The sequence below is a fragment of the Gekko japonicus genome, unplaced genomic scaffold (genome assembly GCF_001447785.1).
Source record: "Gekko japonicus isolate JY-2015 unplaced genomic scaffold, Gekko_japonicus_V1.1 scaffold360, whole genome shotgun sequence".
In the NCBI taxonomy this organism is placed as follows: domain Eukaryota; kingdom Metazoa; phylum Chordata; class Lepidosauria; order Squamata; family Gekkonidae; genus Gekko; species Gekko japonicus.
In genome coordinates, this window is record NW_015172015.1 from 602,963 (window position 1) to 623,001 (window position 20,039).

The window sequence follows — 20,039 nt, forward strand, 5'->3', positions numbered from 1 at the left end:
ATACTATGGAAGTAGGTGTGGGTGAGAGACAGTGTAACCTTGTAAGGACTAGGAGAAGTGACCCACAATGACTTTTTTGGACTGCTTTCATGCATCACATAACTGGACTGCAGAAAACAAGTTATTTCTTTCAGAGTTGATTAATCACCTGTCACAGTTCCCAAACTTTGCCCAGTACCCAAACCTTATTGGTACCACCTTGTGTTTTCCCATCTCAATTTTCACAAAGTTTTAAACTAATTTAATCACTTTATACTTGCTCCATTCCACATTGGATAAGTGGATGGAAGTACTTTTGATTAAACATTTAGTAATATAGTAGTAAACAGGGATGGATAGAGGAGAGAAGGGCTCCCTGCTACTTACCAACAGCAGCCATGCCACCTGGCGGTAGTTTGGCCTCTTTGATGCACCGCCCCCTCCAGTAGGCTGCAAGAATGGCCTCTTCATGACTTAAGGAGTTATCTGCATAGCCACAAGCAAGTTCTCCAACTGAGTGGCCAACAATCCCATCAGGCTGCAAACCCATAGCCTTTAATAGGTCAATCTGTGCTATCTGGAGAGCAGAAAATGTGTTGCTGAGTTTACATTACGTGAAGCAGCAGCTTGCACTATCCCATTTTGGTTGGTGCCTTCACAGTGTGATTACTGGCACAACAGATGTTTCCTGAAGGAATACTAAACTTAATAGCAGGGCTTCCTAATAGTATAAACCCATCTCACTCCAACTCGTTCCCCCCTAATAGTATATCACCTACTTTTATTCATACGGTACCTCCTCTCCATCAACTTCTCACTGAATGCCTGATGTTGAAATGGGAAGGTTCTCTATTATTATTCTTCCCAGCTCTGCATTTGGCTTGCAGTGAAAGAAAGTATCTGAAGCTACACCAAAGGCCCATCATACACACTCACAGAAACATTTCCTATTCTTGTTCTGAAGTAACATCATCCTTTACTCTCCATGCCAACCAGCAGAACCATGGGCAGAAAGACAGGATGCCTTAAAAAGTAATGTGTATGCATTAAAAAATGTTTCTGTCTCCAGCCTCGTTGCTGACTCAATAAAACAAAACTTTTCAAACAGAGATTGAAGCCAGCTTCCAGTGACCCTTAGGAAGGGAAATCATCACAAAGTCCTAAATATAATCTGAGTACTGTGAGCCATGAGATTTAGATGATTATGAGACAAAAGAGACATCGCTCCTCAAATGTCTTCACGTGAGTCAAAACAGGGGGAAAGCATTTCATTCTTACCTGAATAGCAGCAAGCCCAACAAATGCATTAACAGTGTCATTAAAGGTGTTCTCATCAGCAAACAGGAGTAAGTCAGACACCTTCAGACCTGTGCCTTTCAGAGCCTCATCTGAACGCAAGATGGACTGGTGGAAGAGATCAAGCTTCATCAGGCTAAGGCCCATTCCTTTCCACTGTGTGCCCATACCTATCGGATTCAGCAAGCAGGGGAAAAAACCTATTAGCGTTACTATCATGCGCAGAAGATGGAGACAAGTATTTGACTGAATTTGGAATAGCATTCAAAATTCAGATCTAGGAGCCGTGGAATGCCTCCAGCAGCTACCGAGAATTATTACTTCACACTCTTGGTGGTGTATGTGTGTTGTATCAAAGTGACTATAATGAAATTTAACTTACACATACTCAAAACTGCATTAAACAAAAGACGTATGAGATTATTTAACATGTCATCACATCTAGCAAAAGGAAGAGATGTCTAAACTCAGATATCAAGACTCATATAGGAAACCAAGTCTCTATTTCCAATGTGGATGTAATTACCTGAGCAGATACACCAACTAAGAGATGTCTGAACACAGACGACAAGTCTCACATAGGAAACCAAGTCTCTGTTTCTGATTTAGTTATAATTACCTGAGCAGATATACCACAGAGGTCTTCCCGTGGACTGAGCCATCTGAATCTCCTTCACATCACCCTCACTGCCAATCAAAGTGTAGCCCCTATAAGGCATAGATGACGCAGGTATTCCAGAGATATCATTGAGCATGCTCAGAAATGCAGTGTGCTGCTGCTGTTTCATGGTCTGCTCTATTAATCTTTCTACTGCTTCTTCAGTCCTTCCACAAAATTGGACCAATCGTGGCAAATTATACGTCTCCAGAGGGGGAGATTTCTTCTTGTTGGGGCTCAAGATGATATGGGCATTTGAGCCACCAAAGCCAAAAGAATTGATTCCTACATAGTGACCTTTTACTGGGGTTGGCTTAGTAACTACTTCAATGCGGCCATCTTGTAAGGCAGGAATATCTGGATTTGGGGTATTATAGTGAATGTTTGGTGCCCACAGTCCATGTTCTAAAGAGAGAACAACCTTAGGGAGGGGAAAAAAAACATACTGTTTAGACTGAGAATATTTTATTTTAGAAAATAGCTCACTTTTGAATAGAAGCAGAAGTCATCAGGATTCTGAAGAGGATTCCTCAGCAATGGCCAAGTTTGACAATTTGTTTTACTCACATATGATATGGAATATGTTTCCTAACTATTCTGCTCTTCTTGTGTAACATCTTTCATCACTCAAACTGAAATTCCTTCACGAGAAATGAGTAGGTAGATGTTATCTACAGAGTATCTAAGGTTAAGTAACTCGAATGGGGATTTGGTATAAGAATTCCCATCCTACCCCCATTTATAAAACCATGGCTCTGACTCTGCTAAAGTTTGCTGCATCACCAGTTGCAACAACTGTTATGACACAGGATAGTTCAGGAGTAAAACAAGGACATGCAGTGATCCAATCTGCATCCTCTTCCCTTCTATTTACTACCTGGTTATCTATATATCTAATTCTCAAGTGTGCCCCCTGTGTGCGGATGCTTAAATCCGCGCACCAGGGGCACCTGGGGGGGAGGGAGATGTTTGTGCGCACGTGGGGAGGTCCCCACGTCTGCACAAAAATCCGAAAACTTCAAAAAAAAATATCGGGGGGATACTTAAATCCCCCCGAAACTGACAGAGCGTCCCCTGCGCATGCGCAGGGAACGCTCTGCCGGCGCCCTCGCCACCGCCTCACAGCCGCTTTGCAGGGGAGGGGGGAGCGCCAAGGCCCGGCGGCTACAAGCCGCGCAGGCCTCGCTCTCCAGCCGGGGGACAGGGGATGGGGGGGGAGCGCCGCGGCCCGGCGTCTCCAAGATACGGAGGAACCGGTGGGATGGGGGGGGGGAAACGTTACCTGCTCCTGACTCCTCCGCCGGCTAAATGCAGAGCTCTGCCTCCCCGCTCCACCCCCACCCCCGCGAGTTTCGCGGGTCGTCTGGCTTGTTCTTCCTATTCTTGTAGTTTCTGGTCCTTGTCTCTTTTAAAACATTGTGCTCTGCTCACATATTGCATATTGGAAAGAGCAAATGTTTTAGCTAGAGCAAGGGCAGCATCAAAGGCAGCAGCTGCTTAGGCCCTTTGCAAAGCCCTAACTTGTCCTTGTTCAGTAGCCACTTCCTCCTTTATCTCTCTCTCTGGACTACAGAGATTGGGCTGCCCCCTCTCTTCATTGGCATCATACCAAAAGCTCGGACGGAGGCCCCTTCCTCTTCCCTTCTCCCTCACCCAGACGGAGGGCAGAAGGAAGGTGGAAGTTGCTCCTATACTTACTTAAGAGGCGAAGACTGCTAGGAGCAGCAGCAACTCCTCCTGCTTGGTATGTGTGGTGGTGGAGGGGAATCTGCAGCTGTTGCTGTCTTGCACTGCTGATTGCTTGCTCACCTGTGTGAGCAGGCAAACAAAAGGCAATGATGGCAGGGGCATCAAGGTGTAACAGCCTACCCTCTCCTTTGCACTGGAAGCGGTAGTAGAGTGGGCCTGGCCCCTGACGGCTGGGTCCCCTCACCTCCTCAGTGTTGCAACACTGGCTCTGGCAGCAGGTCGCTCTTCCCCAGACTCTCCCTTCACCAAATACAATCAGAGGGTAGGCAGAAGCCGTGGTTCCTGTTTACCATACATTGGCTCTGGTGGCAGGCTGCTCTTCCTCCGCCTCTCCCTCAACTAAATACAATTGGAGGGTGGGTAGAAGCTGTGGTTTCTGTTTCCCATCTATCAGCCAGCAGTCATTTACTTGCCTCCAGCCTGCACAGCAAAGGCTGTGAGGTTCAGCTGCAGGTGCCACTGCTCAAAGGAAGAGAACAGGTGAAGGAGCAGTAGCAGCAGTAATGGACCTTGCTTCTGCTGCCAGTCACTCACTTGCCCATAGAGGGGGTGGATTGATTGGTGGCTGTGGTGGCTAGGAATAGCAGCAGCTGCTGCTCATTCATTCACTCTCTCTGGGTTATTGTGGTACTTCTGCCTGGAGTGGCAAACAGACAGTGGCTAATAGCATTCAAGGGCAGCTTCTATTACTGTGCTCTTCTTCTGTCTGGTAGAAAGAAGAGATTCCACTATGTTCAGTATGTGTGTGTGTGTGTGGGGGTATTGGACACCATCTTGCAAAGGCCGCCTTTCTCTCAAGTCCTGCATCAGAGATGCTGGTGGGAGTCATGGTATAGAGGCAGCACAAAACAAAAGAGAAGGTGGGTTTAAAAAGGGATTAGATGCACTCATGATGTAGGATAAGTCCATTGACAACTATTGGCTATGATGACTAAAGTGAACCTCTACATCTAGAAGCAGTAGACCTCCAAATACCAGTGCTAGGAGGAAACACTAGGGGAGCCCTGGTCCCCATGCCTGTTTGCCAACCCTCTAGGACAACTGGTTGGTCAGTGTGTGAAACAGCATGCTGCAATACATAGAGCACTGTTCTTATCCAACAGGGCACCTCTTCTGTTCTTAAGCTGACACAAAACCAGTGGAGCTGCTTCTGTGAAAACGGGGCAGTAGTTATTTTGCACTACAAGTGGAAGCAGTATTGTAGAACTTCAGGTTTCACTGGTTGAGTATCATCACTGTTCCAGCATACCGTTTATACAGAATACACTGGCAATGTCAATTTAATTACAAAACTCGGAAAGACACAAAGGCTGCAGCTTCAGGAACAACTTTCTCTGCATCTGCCCGAGCCCCGCAGCTACCCTACCCCACAGGCTCCAACATGCTGCTTGCTGGTATGGAGCTACTGCTGCTTATCTTACCCTGGAGAATTACAAAGCTAAGGAAAGACTGGGTTGATTAATATTTCCGATCTTCAGGACAAATGGCCTTTCAGTTATGTTGGCCTCCCTCCCCTAAGTCTCTGCCCTCCCTCTCCTTTCATCTCAAGAGAGCAAGACACTCATATCTGACTCCATGATTTACTTTATGTAGCTATAACTCTGGAGTCATAATTGCTTTCAAGTCTTTCTCTCATCCCCTCGCAGGGTCCTGGTTGATGTAAGAGACATCTGCTCCTTCTTTACCTTTGCTAAAGCAGCAAGACCAGAGGCAGGTTCTGGATGACCCATGTTAGATTTAGTTGATCCAATCAGCAGCGGCTCTCGTTCTGACTGGCAAAAGACACCGACAATGCCGTTGACTTCTTGAGGATCCCCAACCTGACAGAGAAGACAGGAAACATTATAAGTTACTAGCTAGCTTTCAAAGTCAACTATAGCAGGTTCACGCTGTCAAATTCCTTCACATGGCTGCATAGGTTGGGTACATGACTACACAAAGGGAAATAAAAGTGTGAAGCAGGTGGGGGGGCAGCTTCTACCTCTAGAATCATGGCTGCATGAAAAAGGGCAGTTGCCATCCACAAAATGGCTGAGGACTCTGTGAATGTGCAACCCACCTTTCCCCCACCCCCATACACAATCACACTGAGGAATTTGATGCAGTGAACTAAGTTGCAGTCCTCAGTTTCGCACACCTGCTTGAGTGAATCACAGGGTGGGGTGTGAGGTTGGTCTTGGGCAATCTGGCCTCTGACAAGATTCAAATAGGAAATCCAGCCTCCAAACTTCGCTGAGGGGACAGAAAAATCGGAGCCTCCAAGACGCAAGGAAGGAAAAGAAAGCCCCAAAATGCAGAACAGAAGGAGAGAACAAACCTTAGTGCCTGTGCCATGAGCTTCAATATATTCCACTTCCTCAGCTGTAATCCCAGATTCTCGGTACAGAGAACTGACCAGCTGCTGCTGCATCCATCCAGATGGGTACGTTACACCTGAGGAAAGAAAAAGAGCCATCAAGTCTTCTTTGTATACAGAGTTGTTGCAGTGGGTTTTGCTTCTACATGCAGGTACTGGATGATGCTCCTTTTTAGAGGAGGCACTTGGATATAAAATGTTTTTGTGCTGTAAACTAGGAGCCAGGAATCCTGAGCACAGTAAGAATACTGCTTGTCTCAGAAAGTTATTGTGAAAGGTGTACCGAGATAAAGTTGTGAAGTGTTTTGAGTACTCAAAAAGTGTCACAGAAGTATTATCATTACTCTTGTGCTGCCACAGCTTGGGTATGAAGTATTCAGCACTGTAAAGAAACAAAATAACCTAGCCGTGGGACTCTGTCTCATTGTCCATATTGTCTCATATGCTCTTTGGACAGCATCGGGCATTCAAAAAAATAATAATCACAAGCACTGAGACACTCTTCTGTGCTCCATACAGAAGGATTTTTTTCAGATTTCAGTCAGAGCATCTGAAGCAATCCTTGATTGCAGCTTAAACAGAAGCACTCGCATGAAGTGAAGACAGATGTAACATAAGAAGAGAGCTGACAAGTATCCTTCCATCTGCACAGAGAGTGGTTTGGCCAGTCAAACAATAGATGTGGATGCCAGAAAATTAAATAATGGCTCAGCTGTCAGTCTTGCTCCTCCCTCTGTGCTCCAGGCAGGCTGCCTGTCCTGTCCATCCATTCTTTTTTTTTTTTTAATTTCAAAAACACTGCATGAACATCCATGCGTCTACCCTTTAGTAATACATAAGGGAAACTATCTTAATGTGCAAAACCGCTCCAGGGATTTGGGGGATAGTACTGAGGAGATTTACTGGCGATATTATGTACCATGCGGGCTGAAGCCAATCAGAACTATGCCCAGTCAGTTCAGATGCCAATTTTGGGTGCCAGTCTGTTTGGGGAGCTTGACCCTGGAGAAGAGTAGGGTATAATTTAAGTGAAAGCAAACCAAGTCCCACCTGGCCACACTGCTCTATGTGATATTTCTCTTTACCCATGAGAAGCCTCATAATTTCACAACCACCAGAGTTGAAAAATTCACCTTGCTCCTTAAATCCATCAGTATTACATCCCGAATTGACTATGGTAGAATAAATCCGTTTGGCCATTGACTTCTTGGTCAAGAAAACAACAACGGCAGCTTCTGCGCGGCAATATCCATTCCCTGTGGAAATTCAGAACCATAAAAAGGTCATCTTATTTAGATGGTTGGCCTTCTAGCCATACCTCCCCCCAAGGATGACAAGCAGACAACAATACAAACCACAACAATACAAACCAACTAATAAAATCTATATTAAAATAAAATTTTAACCTGGTATGGAGAACCTGTTTTATATAACTCCAAAATTCAAATGGGTACAGGAAAACTAATTGCAGGGGGTTGTGAAACCATTGATTTAAAAAGGAAAAATAGGGATGAAGCTTCCCTATGTTTATTCTCAGACCTGCCTGGCAATTTTTTTGTTTAAAATTTCATGCCATTTTGCGATTGACATTAACTTTTAAATTCAGAGAATCATATGTACTCATTTTTATGTCTTCTCAGCTTCCTTACCAAAGGCGAAGTTTGAAAACTTATAGACAGGGAAACAGGAAATTATGACAAGGAGCCTCCAAATTACCCATGACCTCCAGCCTTGTTTGATCAAAATTTGCTTTGGAAGTAAAACCATACAAGCAATCCAATTCAAACTAACTCACTGCTTTTGAAGAATCTTGAAAGAACAGCAATTTTTCTCTGTCTTTCATAAAGATTAGTTATGAATCAAGGGTTGACACCTAACCCATGCTTTCTGCAGGCAGAAGACATTTCTGCAGGCGGAAAAGGAGAGGGAGGGTGTCTCCTGCTACAGACCTTCCACTTCCCATACCCCATGCTTTTCTCAAGAGTTCATAGATCCCTACAGATGCAAAGGGGTGGTGAAGAGAGCTGGGTGCGGCAGGTAGCGGTAGACGAGAAAGTGAGCTTCAGTGAGCGTCACTTCACTAGTACTAAAGTATAGAGTGTTCTTAGCGCTCCCTGAAGCATCAAAAGTTGCTTACCTGAAGCATCAAAAGACTTGCAAGCACCTTCAGGACTGAGCATGCCGAGCTTCATGAACTGCACAGAAGTGTTGGGCTTCAGTAAGAGGTTGACTCCCCCCACAAGGGCTGATTCACACTGTCCACTGCAAATGGCTTTGTAAGCATTGTCCAGAGCAACGAGGCCAGAGGAACATGCAGTGTCAATGGCCATACTTGGACCTTTGGGGTCAACAACAATCATCAGTTAAAAAAACCCATAAATTGCTCTGTTTTATTGGCTTTCTTAATGTTACCAGCAGAATATGCCCCATGTTTGTTGTCACATTTAAGAAATGTGAACACAAGGCTACTACACAATTAAGCGGGGTCCAGTGGGACCGTAAAGACACACAGAATTTATTCTAGTATAAACGTTGGCGAGTCTGAATTCATTCCTTCAGCAAGCTCTGACTTACAAAAGCTTATGCTGGAATATACTGTGTTAGTCTTTAAGATGCTGCTGGACTCCTGTTTAATTTTGCTACAACATACTAACACTGGTATGCCTCTAGAAATGCAACCACAAGACGTTCCCATTACCATTATTGTTAACTGGCTCCAGCCAAAACATGCCTGCCTGTATACAGGAAGTTCCCACGCTCTTGTCAAAGGCAATGGCTCCCAGATCCTTATACTGAGTTGGACCATTGCTCCATCTAGTCATGACCAACAGCAACTCTCAGGGTCTCAGGCAGAGTAAGGTTTTTCCCACTATCTGAGATCCCTTAACTAGAGATGCCAGAGACTGAACCTAGGGTCTTCTGCATGGAAAGCAGGAGCTATATAATTGAGCCTCAGCCCCATGAGAGAGACTAAAACCTGCCCTGAAAGGAATTGTCAGTTCATCATTACTAAACAGGTATTTGTAAGTATTGGGCTATAGCCTCTGTACTTACCAGTGAAGTCAAAAAAGTAGGAAATTCTGTTGGCAAGCATAGCACGTTGACAGCCAGTCATACTATATCCTAGCAAATGTTCAGGGTCTAAGCTAAATGCTTCACCAGCTTCTGATCCACTCACACCAATCCACACACCTGTGTTGGTGCCTCTAAGGGCAGTTGGATTAAAACCTAAAAGGAAAGAAAAGGAATTTCACAATACGAGCTGGAGTGTGAAGAACTAGCCACTGATGCTACAAGTGCTTGGCCACAAAACAATGCAAAATTTTAAAAAATCAGCGATACAATACAAAAAATAAGGCCACAAAAATCTGGCCATGAATTAAAAATATAAAACCGTACATGAAGGTTCTTAGCTACTGTTGCTTATAAGAAAACACATGTGTAATCACATGACCCTACCCCCATAATACAGCACACATGATGACAAATGGCTGAACACTAAGGGAGGAAGCTTGTTAACGTCATCGAGCTGTGCCATCTCCAAAAGAACAAGAGTCTTTGTGTGTTTTGGTGTTCATCTTATTTATTTATCAAATTTATATCTCGCTCCCTCTCCCCAAAGGGGACTTGGGGTAGCTAAATATACCAATAAAACAATATAAAGATACAATAAATAATATTTAAAATACAAAATGGTTAAAAATCTATCCCCATTAAAACCTATCCACTATCATGCAGGGTAGGATGTGTGGATGGTGAAGACACAGCTGCCTGGTGGATCACAATCACCCAAAGGCCACCCAAGAAAGAGCAGAATTGCATGCCCTGAGGAACCAAGGGGGGTCCTGCAAGGCATTGCACCTCATCGGGCAGCTGGTTCCACAGGGCGGGGGCCACTACTGAGAAGGCCCTCGCCCTTGTTGAAACAAGGCGGGCAGTTCATGGACCAGAGACCTTCAATAAATTCCAAGATGAAGATCAGAGAAGGCAGGAAGGATCATGCTGGGAGAGGCGGTCCCGAAAGCATGAGGGTCCCAGGCCATTTAGGGCTTTAAAGGTAAGTACCAGCACTTTGAATTGGCACTGGAAACTAATTGGGAGCCAGTGCAGCCGCCATAGGATAGGTATTATATGTGCTGACCAGGACACTCCTGTCAGCAACCTGTAGCTTCCAAAGTGTCTTCAAAGGCCGCCCTGCAAAAAGTGTGTTACAGTAGTCCAGTCTCAAGGTGAATTACTATGGCAAGGTCCTACCAAGACAGATAGGGAGTCAGTTGGTGAGCCCAGTGTAGATGGTAAAATGCAATCTTTGTCACCAAGGACACATGTTTGTCCATGGAGAACAAAGAATTGAGCCATTCTCCCAAATTCTTGACTGAATCAACTGTAGAAAGATGGACCCCATAAAGGGTCGGTAGAAGTGGCATCCCTAGTGGTCCGGGCTTCCCCAGCCACATAATCTCTGTCTTAGCTTCAACAAACTCTCAACTAGCCATTCCAGCACTGCATCCAGGCAGGAGGCCAAGACTGGAATTCTGGCTACTGGCCGCTACTTAAATAAGAGGCAGAGCTGGGTATCATCTGCATATTGATGGCACGTCACTCCAAACCTCCTTACAATCTCTGCCAGAGGGTGCATATAGATGTTAAATAACATTGGGGAGAGAATCAAACCCTGTGGAATTTCACAGGTTAGGGTCCATGGTGATGATCTCTCTCCACCCATGATTACCCTCTGGGACTGACCTTGGGGAATGAGGAAAACCAGCTCAAGGTCATACCCCTCACACCTAGGGAGGCTAGGCAGTTGACCAGGACCAAATGGTCTACTGTGTCAAAGGCAGCAGACAGACCCTAACCCTAACCCACTGCTCACTTCACCTTTCCCAGAAATGGAAGTTGGGCAAAAATTGGCTAGGTCCCTCTTACCCAATGATGACTTTTTCAGGAGGGGTGTCACTACTGCCTCCTTGAGAGAGCTAGGGAAAGAGCCCTGGAAGAGTGAGAGATTATAATGTCTCCCAAGGCTCCTCCTACCACTTCTCTGGAGGCTTTCACCAACCAGGAAGGGCAGGGATACAAGGAGTAGGTAGTAGGCTGCACAGCCGATAGGACTCTGTCAACATCCAGCTGGAAGAGTGGACTGAAGGAGTCAAAAATGGGCCTGATTGTGCACGGGCCCCAAGATTCTTATTGACTCCAAATCTGGCAGCCAAGACTTGGCAAAGGGGCGAGACTATCTGAAAAGAACATTGCAATGTTTCACAGCTAATAGCCAAATTTTCATCTACTTTTGGGGCCACCAAAGGGTGATCAATTACCTAATAACTCTAGAGCTGAACATGATGCACCAGATGCAATGGTGGCAGAAAAGTAAGAGTGCTTTGCTGCCTTCACTGCCACTTCAGATGCCTTCAATCAAGCCCTATAAAGTGATCTTGTTGCTTCATCATGAGTCTAAGTCCCCTTTTTACCATCCTTAGTTCATTCATATACCAGGGGACCAAGGTAGTACGGGGTGAAGAGGGCGCCAAGAGGCAACTTGGTCAATCATCAAGAGAGCTGACGGTAGAGCCAGACAAATCCTGCAGAGTGTTCTGGAATCCAACTGGATCCATGAGTCTCCACGGGCAAGCATAAATAAGTTCACTGCCCCTGTAGAGGGAGGAGGCAAATCTCAAACCAACTTTCACAAGGTATTGCTCAGTCCATGGCACCAGTTCGCAAAGAACCGCTGAATCCAGATATATTCCTGCACAAAAGATCAAATCCAGCGTGCAGCCTGCTCTGTGTGTGGGAGCCAATATAACCTGGGATAGTCGTAATGATGCCATGCCATGGTCTAAGGAGGCACCTGATAAGGCAGCATCATGGACACTGAAGCCCCCCCAAACGCAACGCCCACTCTGCCACCACCTCAGCCAGCCTCAGCAGGGAGTCAAGTCAGCTGGTAAGCTAGGCAGACTGTAAACCAGCAAGATTCCCACCCTCTCCCTGGCACCCCATGCCAGGCCTACACCATCAGTGTGGGTGATGTTTGGTGCAGGAAGCCATCCAAAGGAGAACGAATCTCGGATGAGAACTGCCACCCCACCCCCCCATCTTCCTGTTAGCAGTTGATGAAGGACTGCATATCCTGGGGGAGTCATCTGAGGGAGAACCACCACTTCATCCTTGTCCACCCAGGTCTCAAGTCAAGCATACCAGAACAAAATTGCCTTTCCTAATAAGTTCCTCAAGGGAGGCAGTCTTATTCATAATCGATCTGACATTATACAACATCAAACTTGAAGAGGAGAGCAAAGAAACCTGGGTCTGCACATCATCATTCCTTGGGATGGGAAGGAAATTAGAAGGGGACTTGGCATATCCATATCTCAATCTCCTTCTAAACCTAACTCTCTGCCCACCACCATACCTCCCACCTCCCCATCTTACAGGGATTCCCTGGACACCTAAGGAACATCTCACAGCTTACTCTGATTTCCCTCTCCTGTAGGAGGATCTAACCAGCTATGCAGCAGATTTATAGTGCACCAAAACACACACTCACAATCAACCGCAGCCACAATAGTTCAAGCCAAGCAATGGAACTACACACCCTTGTAGTCAACAGCACACACACACCCCATTCACCAGCCAGCTGTGATTAGCAAGAGCTGCTGCCTCTGTTGGGGCAGAGCTAAAGCTTTTGGACTCCGCCTGGCACTTTCCTGATGTTCCGGCAAGGCAGTCCCAAGCACCCCTGCTCTGGTCTCACTTATTACTGAGGTCATTTGCTCTAATCACCAGCAGTGGTATGCAGGAGCTGTTGCCTCTGCTGAGAAAGAGCTGCAGCTTCTGAACTCTGCCTGGCACTTTCCTGATGTTCCTCTGCCACCAAAGACACACACACACACACACACACACGAAACCTTAATTCAAACCTTTTGGGGAGTATGTTCACTTCCAGTCCTGTAGTGCTCCCTAGGTGTAATCTGCTAGATCTATGAATGGGAATACACGGTATTGGGTACATGAAGGTAGTGACGCAGTGGTGGACCTTCTTTTATGACCCCAGGAAGGGCAGCAAAGAATGTTCGAGAACCTGAGATGAACCCAGCCCTGTAATCTATTGTTTATACCTGACAGTGCAAAACCCCACAATGTTATGCCATACTGTCCTTGCAATGTAAATATATTATCGACGTGCATTACTTAAGTGCCATCACAAACGTATTGAAAGGACAATTTAGTCAGAGAGCAAACCCCTGCTGGTGGATGGTATGTCCCTTTCTTCTAAACAAACTGAGTGGCTCCTGTCCACATGCTGGAAAGAAACGGTGAACTAATTAAGGCTAGTTTTTAAGATAAAAGAACATGTTTCTGCTTAGGGAGCCCCGGCACTTGCAAGCAAAGGTGCAGATAAAATGCACCAGCACTTTTTTTGCTCCTGTGGGGTGAGTCCAAATTTGTTCCATCTTGACTTTTCAGATGACACATGTATCCTCCTCTGCATGGAATACTGAATTTGTCATTGATTTTGGCCTCGTGCTTATACTTTCAATAGTGCTGACAATCCTTTCTAAAGAAGAAGAGATTGGATTTATACCCGGCCCTTCACTTGGAGTCTCACAGCAGTTTACAATCTCCTTCCCTTCCTCTCCCCGCAACAGACACCTGTGAGGTAGGTGGGGCTGAGAGAACTCTGAGAGAACTGTGACTGACCCAAGATCTTCCAGCTGGCTGCATGCGGAGGAGTGGGGAATCAAACCCAGTTCTCCAGATTAGAGTCTGCTGCTTTTAACCACTACACCAAACTGGCTCTCGGTAAAACGTAAACTGCTGTTTGTGTACCTATACTTTTAAGCAAACATACAGTGTCTGATTTTTTAAAACAATTTTTCATTTTTATGCTGCAAAAGTACTCTGGAGAGAGTGGGGAGAGTGTTTTTGTAAGCTGAGTATGCTGCCCACGACTGCCCCTCTCTCTCCCTCCTGCTAGATTTAAAGGGCCCTCCAGCTGGTCAGCAGGCCCCGTGGTCTCTGCCGATCAGCTGAAGCCCTTTAAATCGGGCAGGAGGGGAGGGAGAGGGATGGCCGGGTGGGTGTTCGCTCTTGGGGGTGGGGCTTCTGCCGCCAGCCAACTGGCCAGGGGCAGATTAAAGCCCCCATAAGCAGGGGAACTCCCGCCCAGATCTGGGGGCTGGCAACCCTAGGTCTTTCCCATGTTCCTTACACACATCTTGTATTTCCTTCCTAATCCTTACAAAATAGTCCAGAATGTTAGACCTTGCAATATCAAAACCGCATATATGTAAACTGTTTAACTGTTGCTGAATACAGTAAACAGAGAGTTAAAGGCAAAATTCTGGTCCGTTTGCTTACCACCATCCAAAATGGCTTCATAAGAGACTTCCAATAGCATCCGGAGTTGAGGGTCCATTGTGTGAGCTTGCTTTGGATGAACTCCAAAAAAAGAGGCATCAAATTTGCTGATGTCCTTGAGCTTCCCATTTCTCCTCGGTAATCCATAGATTCCTGAAATTCAAAAAAACAACCCTCTCACATCTTCAACGTATTATATAATTAAGAACTTCATGGTGGTTATAGGTATTCTTTGTGTCAGTACTAATAGTACATCTGGGCTGTCCAGGTAACTGTGAGAAAACAATGATGGATAAGAAACTAGGGATGCCAGCCTCCAGGTGGGACCTGGGGATCCCCTGGAATTATAGCTCATCTCCAGACTACAGAGATCAGTTCCTTTGGAGAAAATTGATGTTTTAGAGGGCAGGCTCTATGGCACTGTATCCCAGCCCGAGGATCCTGTCCTCCCCGGGCTCCACCCCTGTATCTCCAGGAGTTTCCCAGTCTGGATCTGGCCACCCTACCCCCCCCCTTCCCCCACTAAGCACAGTTTGACAGAGTTGTCTACACCAAGTTACAAAAGCAAAGTAACCATTTCTGGAGCACCAAAAGGCCAAAGCTACAACATCCCTCGTTTTCCAACAAAGGCAGTATACTATATCTTATTCTCTTTAAGAAATTTCTAATAACGTACATCAGAAATGGCATAACATTTAGGGATCCAAACACTTTACCAATCATTGGTGAGATTAGTTTGGCCATAAAAATGGGATTTTATTCTACCATTTGAGGGATACAGATAGGTTTGTCAACCTCCAGGAGGGACCTAGAAATCTCCTGGAAATACAACTGATCTGCTGACATCAATTCCCCTGGAAAAACTGGTTGCTTGGTTGAGAAATTCCTGGAGATTCGGGGGTGCAGCCTGGAGAAGGTGGGGTTTGGGGAAAAGAGGGACTTTAGCACAGTATAATACCGTAGAATCCACCCTGCAAAGTAGCCATTTTCTTGAGAATAACTGATCTCTGTAGTCTGGAGATCAATTGTAAATCCAGGAGATTTCCTGGCCCCACCTGGAAGCAGGCAACCCTAGTGGGTACTTGATAAAGATGGTTATCAATTGTTCTTATTGACCCTGGCCAAAACAAGAATCTACAACCAGTGTTCCCTCTAAGCTAAGTCAGTGCGAGCTAGCTCACAGTTTTTTAGCCTCTGCTCACACATTTTTGTCGTAGCCCAGGAAGGACAGATCCAAAGCAAACTGATTTATGCAGCAGCCGAATCGCTCGCTCACCACTTTAAGGCCAGCAGCTCACAAAGTAGGATTTTTGCTTGCAAGACTCCGCAGCTTAGAGGGAGCATTGACTGCAACTAAAGATTTAGGTTAGGGTAACACTATCTACAGACGATCACTGAAGACCGCTAAAAATATGCAAGTATTTGACTAGATTCATTTTGGTGGCTGTGGGTCCCTGAAGTAGAGAAATTGCATGGAGACAGACTTCATGACACTACCCCAACTGTATATATTAAAATATCCATCATAAAAGATGGGATAGCATAGTTCTTTGACAAGAACAACATTCTTTTCTGGCAAATTGTTTGATTCGATGATTCCAACAGTCTCTTCCAGGTTTTTTTAAATGACTGAAACAATTTAGAATCACTGAGCGTACCAGGTTTCCACCTCCGATCATCTTCAGTGACCATGTCCACTCCATTGATCAAGTTCTCCCAAAACTCCTGCAAGTTTTCTGATTCTGGCAGCTTCCCTGCTATGCCTGCAATCACCACGTCCTCCATATCTCCTCTCTAAATGGGAAGTGAAAGAAATGTTAAATAAAGATAACAAAACTGAGTCATACCAAAAATTACATTCCAGCATATTAAAAAGAAATCAAGCATCACCAAGCATAGATTGGGGATTTAATTTCGTATGCTTGCATGCAGCAATTCAGAGACTTTTAGGAAGACCACAATGGTAAAGTTTTATGAGAAAACCACAGCACCAATGTTTTATGGAAGTTTGTGATCATTCATACATCCATGAGCTCAGGGATTAAGATTTCAGTGTTCAAAGGTAATGACTGAGAAGATAAAAGCAAGGAAAAGAAGGAAGAGGAGGAGGAGATTGGATTTATACCCCACCTCTTGGAGTCTCAGAGCAGCTTACAAACTCCTTTCCCTTCCCCTCCCCACAACAAACACCCTGTGAGGTAGGTGGGGCTGAGAGAGCTCTGAGAGAACTGTCCATGAGAGAACAGCTCTGACAGAACTATGGCTTGCCCAAGGTCATTCAGCAGCTACAAGTGAAGGAGTGGGGAATCAAACCCAGTTCTCCCAGATTAGAGTCTGCACACTTAACCAGTACACCAAACTGGCTCTCTACAGGTACTACAGGTACAATAACATTGTGTTCCATTCATGCATCATTATAAACTGTGGTTTGTTTAAACCAGATTTTTTGCAATCAGTTCTAGTTATTCTATAGGTACATAACAATCCTGGCTTGTGTATAAACCCTAATTTGTCCGTCCCCCCGCCGCCAGGAGGCAGAGAAGAGGCAAACGGCCATTCTCCCCATACAGCTGTCTCTGTGACCAGATGAGGGGTGGGGCACTTCTTAACAAAATTTGAGACATCACAACAAACTACAGTTAGTAGACACATTCTAATCAGCTACAAACTGAAATCCCAGTTCCATGACAACCAACCATTCAGATGTCATGACTAACTATGGTTTGATCAAACCACTGTTTAAACACTATGGTTTATTGTAACGTCTGAACAGAACCTAAGGAAAATATGATTTATGGCCCTTGATTCTACATCATAACCCTTGAAAGAAGAATGCTGTTTAAGAAAAGCTTCAATGAGCAGTTTCATACCGAGAAAAAGAAATGGCGGGCCATCACTTCAAAGAGTGTTTGACTAGGACCATAAAACAGAGGTTCACATCCCTGCTGTGCCATGAAGCTCACTAGGAGCCCTTAGGCCAGTCACATTCTCTCAGCCTAATGAATCTCACAGGGTTGCTGTGAGGATAAAGTGGGGAGAGGATTGCGTGTATGACATTACACTACTCTGAGCTCCTTCGAAGAAAGATGGGATAAAAATATAATGAATAAGCAACATGTCTCTAAAATATAAACTACAGTTCAGTTATCTGAGAAAGCCAGCATGTACAGGTTCACAGAAAATGCTGCACAACACTTAAGAAACAGAACAGTCATTATTGCAATGGAAACATACCAAATGTAGACAACAGCTTATTCACAACTTCCTGTCTATGCTATTTGTCCCAGTCACCATATTTCTACTGCTCAATATCAATACCCTTCCATTTCTCCATCCTAGATTCCATCTCAATTCATGCCAAAAATATTCAAGTACTTTAAAGCCATATATTTGCTGGTTGTGGAGAACTTGAATTTCCTTCATGCAGATTATAAATAAAATTTAGCTTTTGAAATGAACAATATAAACATAGTTTGACACCTGATTTAAGGAGGAAATCAGTTATACCTGTACTAATTAGGATCCCTCTTCAATTAGATCTTCAATGGATGCTTATATACACTGACTGCACATTAGATTTCAGAAATGAATAAATATCATATTCTCAGGAACTGGAGAATTTTAGCAGTGGATGTGAAGATGAGAGAGGATCAGCTTGTACTTTTAGGAGAAAGAGTTTTTCCATGTTTATCTATGAGATTCCAGTGAGAATGGTCTCTTGTAAAGAGATCTCAAACAGAAGGTCCTTGTAAAGAGATCTCTTCCCTGGAGAATCTGCCCAAATTGGCACAGTGGACGAGCTTTGGCTTATATATTCAGCAAATTCTGCATAGGTTTTTCTGTATATTTCTAAGGCAGTGCAACTCTGCTGTCATTTATCATCAGAAAAATTCCCAAAGATTTTAAAGGACCAGGACAAGCAACAGGAAGTATTTCTTGACTCAAAGAATTATTTTATGGAACTCACTGATGCAGACGTAGTAATGATCACTAATTAAGTTAGCTTGGCTCTTGGCCATTGGTTGTACAGGAAGCAATGTGCATTGCCTTTTGGATCAGATCCACAACTGATGCTTAGCTCAGCCCCAGCCACTGATGGCATTCAAGGAGGCAACCTTGAAGTGACAAAATACCTTGGACCAGCCATGGAAGGAAACCTCTGAAAATCAGTGCTCAGGCCAGGGGGGGAAGGGGGCCAACAACAGTCAGAAGTTCTGGCATTTATGCCCTGCTTGTGGGCATTCTCAAGGCATCTGATTGGCCACTGTGAAGTGGGATACTGGACTATATGGATCCAGAACAGCCACTTTTGTGTTATCTTTGTTTTTAATAATGATCAGTCACAATTAATTTTTTTGATTCAAGAGTTTTCCCTCCTTTTTCATGCTATATATGGGGGAATCTTAAGTAGCATCCAACAGCGTCTATTAATCTAGTTACTGGTAATACTGTTTATTTGAATGCTGGCTTGTCATATTGTTTGGTGGCTTCAAGCACCCCTTCCAGGATCCTTCAGAAGAAGAGAAGAGATTGGATTTATACCCCGTCCTTCACTACCCAAAGGAGTCTCAGAGCGGCTTACAAACTCCTTTCCCTTCCCCTCCCCACAACAGACACCCTGTGAGGTAGGTGGGGCTGAGAGAGCTCTTGACAGAAACTGCTCTTTTTCAAGAACAGCTGTGCCAGAACTATGGCTTGCCCAAGGTCATCCAGCAGGTACAAGTGGAGGAGTGGGGAATCAAACCCAGTTCTCCCAGATTAGAGTCCGCACACTTAATCACTACACCAAACTGAAGGCTGCCAGCCTTCAGGTGGGGCCTAGAGATCTTCCGCTTTTCCAGCTGATCGCCAGCTGACAGAGATCAGTTCCCCTGGAGAAAATGGCTGCTTTGAAGGGTGAGCTCTATGGCATTATACCATGCTGAGGCCTCTCCCCTCCTCAAACCCCTCCCTCTCCCGGATCTACCCCCAAAGTCTCCAGGTATTTTCCAACCTAGACCTGGCAACCCTATCCTTCAGTCTAAGATATGATCAGACATCTCTGCTACATAGTCTGAGGGAAGAAGTACATGTAATTATTTCCCCTTACAGTTTTAACAGAAATAGACACAGGGTCTGCCATTTAAAAAAGGAGACCAAACACTGGGAAGTGGTACAGGGGGAGCAAGAAGACAGAAACCAATAAACCCTTTGCCTGTATGGTTTCCCAAAAATAAGCAACCTGAAACTGCTGTTACCACTGCAGATGAAATTTTACATTAAATATTACCCAGAGTAGGGATAACAGCAGCTTGGGGAAAGTGAATTTCAGTGAGAAAACAGGACAAGGCAAAGTGGTGAAACAGCACCTCCCCATTCCACATGCTATAACTGCATTTTGTTAAAATGAATCCATTTTGAGCAAATACTCTTTAAAGTTCTATTAGACATCTGAATTTGACTCAAAAAATGAGAGGCAGAAATTTTAGTCGCTGTAATTTCATTATTGATTCACTGCTGCATACCTGGTCACAATTTGGCCAGAAAATAGCACCTTCTATCTCTCAGTTATCTTTAGTTATCAAAAATAACTATGACCCTAATGACTTTAAACACTGGGAACACTCTTGGTGTGTGCCAGATACCACATACTAA

At 44.8% G+C, this 20,039-nt stretch overlaps 1 protein-coding gene across 1 annotated transcript in view; it reads right to left on the reverse strand.

The window, feature by feature from the left end:
- Positions 1-16,190, reverse strand: part of FASN (fatty acid synthase) — a 60,501-nt gene extending 44,311 nt beyond the window's left edge. The window contains 10 exon segments of the mRNA XM_015420388.1: positions 367-556; positions 1,258-1,445; positions 1,895-2,354; positions 5,368-5,502; positions 6,000-6,115; positions 7,172-7,294; positions 8,176-8,376; positions 9,093-9,266; positions 14,406-14,558; positions 16,064-16,190. Coding sequence (XP_015275874.1) covers positions 367-556; positions 1,258-1,445; positions 1,895-2,354; positions 5,368-5,502; positions 6,000-6,115; positions 7,172-7,294; positions 8,176-8,376; positions 9,093-9,266; positions 14,406-14,558; positions 16,064-16,190 — 1,867 coding nt within the window.
- Between the last annotated feature and the right edge of the window lie 3,849 nt (positions 16,191-20,039).